We start from the raw sequence: 7,330 nt of genomic DNA, 5'->3' as shown, positions 1-7,330 counted from the left end.
GCATTGCAGTCACTGGTATGCATTGCCACCAGTTTTGACAGTGATGGTGAACAAATCTGAGTTGGATCTTACGAGAATACAAGGAATAGGAACAGGAGTAGGGTGTCAAGAGCAAGAGAGGCAAGACCATAAGGCAGTATGGAGTTTGGCAGCACTTGTGGAATAAGACATAGGAGCAGAATTAGGCTATTTTGCCTATCGAGTTTGCTCTGCCATTACATCATGGCTGATCCATTTTCCCTCTCAGCCTCAATCTCCTGCCTTCTTCCCATATCCCTTCATGCCCTGACTATCAAAAATCTGTAAGCTTCTGCCTTAAATATACCCAATGACCCGGTTTCCCTCCACAGCCACCTGTGGAACTTTTGAGAACAAGGTATAAAAAGAGAACCAGGCTTCACCAGTTCTGATGAAGGGTCTCAGCCCGAAACATCAACTGTTTACTCTTTTCCATAGGTGTTGCCTGGCCTGGTGAGTTCCTCCAGCATTTTGTGTGTTGCTTGGATTTCCAGGATCAGCAGGTTTTCTTTTGTTTCTGAATGGGAGTGGCTATTTTGAGAGGGGTTTCTAGGGTCAAAGTGATTGATGAGAAAGGTCAGTAATGACCAAATGAGGTTTTCTATTTTAATTCTTTTTCTTCATAGAGACTGAGGATTAAGAATGTAGAAGCTTACACAGAGCTATGTCCTCCTTCAGGATGTGGGCAATTCAGTGTCCCTGGTGACTGTGCTTATGGGAAGAATGTCCGGCTGTAGCTCCTATCTGACCACATAGAGGAGATGGAACTGCAGTAGGACTAGTGATGGAATATTGGGATGCTGAAAGACAAATGGACCATATTGGATGCTGTTGGACAGCATGACTTCTGAGAGGAAGGGGGTGGCACCAACCAAGTTAGATGCACCATTGTTAGCCCTGTTGAAATGGGAGGGGAAAGCCTTGGTGAGCACTATGGTGGAGGGTTTGTTAGTGAGGGGGAATTGACAGGCATTTCTTTGGGCAACAGTGGGACTCTAGAATGGACTGCTGCTGCTTTCCCTGGTTCCATGATCAGGAATATCTCTGAGGAAGGACAAAACATTCTGAAGAGGGAGAGACATGTTGGAGTACATTTTGTTACTAAGAACATTAGTAAAAGGAATGAGGTCTGCAGGAAGTTGTAGAGAAGGATGAAAATCAGGACCTCCAAGATTATAATCTCAGGATTACTCCCAATGTCATGTACTAACAGGGGTTAAAATATGAAGACAGGACAGATGAATGCATAGCTTAAAAGCTGGTACGGTAGGGTACTTTGATCATTGCAATCACTTCTGTGGCAGGTGGGGCCAAGAAGACATTAAAATGCAAGGGGCCAATATTCCTGTGGGGAGTTGTGCTCATGCTACTCAGCGGGGTTTAAACTAATTTGGCAGGCGGTGGGAAACTCAGTGGCAGTTGAGGCCATTGATCCAAATTTAGAGGATAAATCAAGCAAGTCCAATGGCAGAGCAGTCAGGAGCCGGTTAGGAATTTTTGGGAGTACTGCTAGAATCTACTGTAAAGCAAGAAGTCTCATGAGCAAGTCAGATGAGTTTAGAATATGGATCAGCACAAGATATTACAATCACAGAAACATAATTGTGTGAAGAGCGGAACTCTCAGCTTAATGATCTGGGCTATAGATGTTACAGCTGTTATAGTTCTCAGTCACTGGGAGTTGTAGTAACCATAATGCTCAGTTCAGTTCTGTGGACGACAATGTTTTGTTAATGTGGTGGGTTTGAGGAAAATGGCCATGCTGGTTCAAGCTGACAAGAAGGCAACATGTGGTATGGAGAAGAGCACCACTGAACACACGTTGAACCTTGACGTGGATGGGCTGCAGCAGCAGAAGCCTGCACTGGGTTCCACTCCCACACCGAATGAAGTAGCCACTGAGTGTAGCTTAGAAAATCTGTTTAACTGTAAAACCCCCACTGAGTGAACTGCAGTCTCAGCTTCTTCAGTAACCCTTCTTCTAAGATATGACAAGTGGGGTTAACTAGATAGGGAATGGTAAATCGTCAGATAAACAAGCAGCCTGTGTCGCCATCTAGTGATATCTAAGAACATTCAACCATAGACTGACATAACAATATCCTGTATGCCGCAAGTGCCAATGAATGAACAATTCTGAAAAAAAGAGGGAGCCCAACCACCACTCCTTAACATTCAGTGGAATTCCAACTTCCTTGGGATTTCCACTGACGAAAATAAATGTATGAACTCCTTAACACTGTCAAGAAAAGCTGGGTCAGAGTCTAAGTTTCATGTGGTGAATGCTGGCTATCCCAAAGCTTTTTCATCATCTATAGGGTACCTTTTTAGGAATGTCTTTAAATACACTCTACTTGGATTGGTGTAGCTCCAGTGACACTCTTGACACCATCCAGATCAAAGTCGTTTGTTACTTCACTGGCTTCCCATCTATCCCCCCAAAGATTTAGTTCTCCCAGCACCGTTTCTGGATATTTCCAGCAACTATGTTTTGTATCTTGTAGTTTCAGGATTGCTTTTTCACCCCTCTCACCCTCCCTTCTCTCTCTCTCTCTCTCTCTCTCTATTTATGTAAAAGCATAGGTCACCAGTGATCTAAAGGCTCTTCTCAACCTCAAAGAGAGCCTTTCGATCAGGATTTGAAATGTGCAGAGGGAGCTAAAGGAGAAGATCGATGTGGCTAAAGAGGAATACAGGAGAGAGCTGGAGAACAAGCTTGGGCAGAGTAGCACATAGGAGATGTGGAAAGGCATGAAGAACATCACTGGCTTCAATCAGTCTGGCTGTAGAGTGTCGGAATGCAGCTGTGAATGGGCTAATGAGTCAAACAAATTCATCAATAGGTTTGACAGTTGCCTTCCTGTTCACATCCCATCAGCACACCAGTCCAGGTGCCAAGGCACCCAATGCTCCTCAGCACTAATGCCTCCCCTCCACCCTTCTCCCCCCTCCAGTTCAACATGTCAATGAACAACCCAGGCTACCACTGTCTACATTCTCTCCCTGCTCTGCACCTACCATCCACACCTCCACATATCAACTCCCCAGTCATCGTAGACTCTCCTTCACTACTAAGTAGGTGAGAAGGGCTCTGGGGAAACTCAGACATGGTAAAGCATTGGGACCAGATGCTGTGAACCCCATGATCCTGAAGGAGTGGGATGAGCAGCCATGTGGAATTCTCCAGCGCATTTTCAATCTGAGTCTCAGCCTGGAAAGGGTCCCGACTGTGTGGAAAACATCATGTGTGGTCCCAGTACCCAAGAAGGGCTGACTGAAAGTCTTGAGTGACTACTGTCCAGTGACCCTGACCTCACACATCATGAAAACTCTAGAGAGGCTGGTCCTGGCTCACCTCTGACCCCTGGTCAGATCAGCCCTCGATCCCTGGCACTTTGCCTACCAGGAGCACATTGAAGTCGACGTTCTGTCGTCTACCTGCTGAACAAAGCCTACTCCCATTTGGATAAGCAGGGCAGCACCATGAGGATCATATTTTTTATTTCTCAAGTGTCTTCAATACCATACAGCCCTCTTTGCTGGGAGAAAAGTTCCATTCAATGCAGGTCGGCATTTCCATTGTATCCTGGATAATGGACTACTTGACTGGCATACCACAGTTTGTGCGGCTTCAGAGCTGTGTGTCAGACATGGCTATAAGCAGCACTGGGGCCCACGTGGGACTGTATTGGCTCCCTTCCTGTTTACTCTGTACACCTCGGACTTTAGAAACAACACTGAGTCATGTCACTTGCAGAAATTCTCTGATGATTCAGCAATAGTTGGATGCATAAAGGGAGAACGGGAGGATGAATACAGGGTCCTGGTGGAGGACTTTGTCAAATGGTGCAAGCTGAATCAACTGCAGCTCAACATCAGTAAGACAAAGGAGATGGTGATGGACTTTAGGAAGACCAAGCCTGCACTGCTCCCTGTTACTATTAATGGTGAGGGCCCGGATGTGATGACGGGGTGTACCTGGGGATGCATCTGGATGCCTAACTTGAGTGGAGCAGCAACACTGAGGCTGTGTACAAGGGCCAGAGTTGCCTCTTCTTCCTGAGGAGACTGAGGTCCTTTGGAGTATGCAGGCCTCTCTTTCTCATGTTCTACCAGTCTGTTGTTGCCAGTACAGCCTTCTATGAGGTGGTGTGCTGGGACAATGGCATCAACATGGGTGATGTCAATAGCCTCAATAAACTGATTAGAAAGGCTGGCTCAGTTATAGGAGTCAAACTGGACATAATGGAGGCTGGGATAGATCAAAGGACCCTCTGGAAAATCCTGGTAATTCTAGACAATGATTCTCACCCTCTGCATGCCACCTTGTCTGAACAGAGGAACACTTTCAGTAATCAGCTGAGACAGCTGTGCTGCTTCAAAGAGCACTACATGAAGTCATTCGGCTAAATAATCAATCTATAGCTAAGGGAGTTATGAACCCCTCCGGTTAGATTGTTTGAGCTAATTTATTTTTTTATTCATTTTTATTTCTCTTCTAACATTTGTATATCTGTGAACCTGTATTACTACTGTGACACTGTAACCTCCTTTGGGATCAATAATCTCTCTGTCTCTTGTCCCCTCTCCCTCTCCCCTCTCTATACCCCTCTCTCTCTCTCCTCCCACTGTCTCCCCCTCCTGCCCTCTCCCCATCTCCCACCTCTACCTCTACCCCGTTCTCCACCCTCTCTCCCCCTCCTCCCTCTCTCTCCCCTCCCCCTTCTCTGTCCCTCTCCCCTTCTCTTCCTCCCTCCGCCCTTCTCTCTCCCTCCCTCTCCCCCTTCTCTCTCACCCCCTCTCTCTCTCCCCTCTCCCCCCACTGTCCCTCCCTCTCTCTTACCACCCTACCTCTCTGTCTGTCCCCCACCCCCGAGACAATTGTAAGAAAGATAAAGTTGTGATAGTAGTTGGAGGCCTGTGACTAGTTGTGGGCTGCCAGTATCAGCGCTGGGTCCATTATTACTTATAATATATATTAATAGTTTAGATGATAATGTGGTAAACTTGGCCAGCAAATCTGTCGATGGCACCAACAATGAGGTCAAGGAAGGCTATGAAAGAATGCAGTGTGATCTGGACTAACTGGAAACTCGGGCTGAAAAATGCCAGATGGAATTGAATGCAGACAAGTGTGAGGTGTTGCACTTTGCCAGGACAAACTAGTGGGTAGAACTTGCATAGTGAATGGTGGGGTGAGTAGTGGAACAAAGGGATCCGGGAATACAGATCCATAAGTACTTGAAAGTGACATCACAGGTATATCGGGTTGTAAAGAGAGTTTTGGCTCATTGGCCTTTATAAATCAAAGTATTGAGTACAGGAGTTGGGATGTTATGTTGAAGTTGTGTAAGACATTTGTGAGGCCAAACTTGGCCAATTTGTGTGTAGTTCTGACCACCTATCTGCAGGCCAAAATATCACTAAGACTGAAAGAGCCAAGAGAGTTTAGAACCTGTTGTAAGGAAATGTTGAATAGGTTAGGACTTTATACCCTGGAGTTTAGGAGAATGAGTGGAGATTTGATGGAATGTGGTTGGTAGTGCAAATAGTGTATCATATTGTATTGTTTTCCATTTGTAGTATGGATTTACAGTACTGTGCAAAAGTCTTAGGCACACAAGATTTTTAAAATATGGATTCAGATGGCATGGCCTCCACAGAGCACTGATCTCTGGAAAGACAGAAGCAAGCGAGATGGCCAAAGTCTGCAGAGAACTGAGGCAAGATGCTTGGAACAACCTACCTGCCAATTTTGTTACAAAACTGCATGATAGTGTAGCTAAGAGAATTGATGCAGCTTGAAAGGGTGGTCACACCAAATATTGATTGGTTTAGTCTTTTACTGTTTACTGTCCTTTATAGTAAATTTTGATGTTTAGAAACTTTTCATTTCGTTATTTTTGACAGCATTTTCACTTTACAATTTTTTTTACATGTGCCCAAGACTTTTGCACAGTAATGTAGATATTAGCAAAAGGGGTATGATAAAGAATTTCACTGATAATGGAAAATTGGAGATTAAGGCAACCTGAAGATAATATAAAAAATAAAAGGGTATTTATAGAGTTTATTTTCTGACCTCAGGAAATCACAGTGCTTTACCAACGTAATGCTTTGTGGCTGAGTCACTGCTGTGATGTAACCAATATGACAGCCAACTTGTGCAGCTCATTCCACAGAAACCTTTGTAGTAATAACCAGATGATCTGTTTTGGTGTTGATTTTGTAGGAGTGAAGAATGTTAGGGTATTTGAAAGAACTCTTCTCTGCTAACAATCGGAAAAGTATGCATGGTATTTCTTGTCTACTTGTCTGGTTACATCATTGAATATGTTATTCAAAACACACGACTACGGGATGGTGCTGAATTGTTAGCATTGCACCAAAATGCTAACTTACAAGACCGTGAAATATAATTTGAATCCATGATATCTAGCATAGAATAGAGAGTAATACTTTTCAGCAATTGGTGATAATGGAAATCAACTATAATTTTCAAATGTGCATAATGGATCTCACTCTTCAAATTTGGCTATGTCAAAACTTGTATTTGTTTCTCAGTTATTGTAATTATGACATTATCTGTTGATCTTAATTGTAAGGGTTGCTTTGCACAAATGTGTTACATACTTTAAGTACAAGTACTGTTATAATTTCGTAAATTCTTTGGAATACTGAGAGGAATATGAAATAATTGCACCATTTTTATCCTACTTTGGGAAAAATCTCAGCAATTATCCTGGCTGTAAAACATTATGGGTGTGTCGAGGAAGGCCAAAATAAAATAATCGAAATGGAAAGCAACGCTGTTTTCTTGCTTTATTTTGTGGGTGTTCAGGGAAAATCCCTTTGCCCTGAGATGGAGATGCAGGAAACCTAGCTAGACATGAATGGGGTAGATGCAGGCGAACACAATGGAAGGGCAGTGTGGTAACCCCGGCCCGGACGACTGTTGACACTCGCTTCACCGTAGCGGGGCCACTCGGCCCCTCCGCTCGTGCAGAGCGCGCTGACCTGACCTCCCGCATGCCTGATAGGGACACGTCACGCGCGCGCCCTCGCTCCCGCTGGCGCGGGTGGGTGTGTTTGCACCGCGCGCGTACTCGTGGACTCCCAGTGGCCATCCGCGGCGAAGATGGCGGCGCTGCTTTCCCTCACTCAGGTACTGGGGAATCTGAGGGGCGCGAAGAGGACTGGGAGGTGGCAGCGGCAGCGGCTATCCTCACCTCGCACTCGGCATCTGGAGCGGGTTTTGAATTCAAGCAGGCGCGCGTGTCTGAGAGGGCTGCGCTATGGCAAATGAGAGGCA

At 45.2% G+C, this 7,330-nt stretch overlaps 1 protein-coding gene across 6 annotated transcripts in view; it reads left to right on the top strand.

The window, feature by feature from the left end:
* The first annotated feature begins 7,109 nt into the window (after nt 1–7,109).
* The window catches only part of eps15l1a (epidermal growth factor receptor pathway substrate 15-like 1a), a 487,464-nt gene continuing 487,243 nt past the window's right edge, over nt 7,110–7,330 (top strand). For 5 of the 6 annotated variants that reach the window (XM_073068851.1, XM_073068850.1, XM_073068854.1 and 2 more), the window contains exon 1: nt 7,138–7,183. Coding sequence is in view for 1 of the 6 variants with exons in the window: in XM_073068849.1 (XP_072924950.1) it covers nt 7,157–7,183 (27 nt within the window). In the remaining 5 variants the exon portion in view is untranslated. Of the gene's footprint in view, nt 7,184–7,330 lie in introns of all 6 variants that reach the window. The other variant, XM_073068849.1, reaches the window with a different exon arrangement.

The sequence above is a fragment of the Hemitrygon akajei genome, chromosome 16 (assembly GCF_048418815.1).
Source record: "Hemitrygon akajei chromosome 16, sHemAka1.3, whole genome shotgun sequence".
NCBI lineage: Eukaryota > Metazoa > Chordata > Chondrichthyes > Myliobatiformes > Dasyatidae > Hemitrygon > Hemitrygon akajei.
This window is presented reverse-complemented; position numbering and strand designations above follow the sequence as displayed.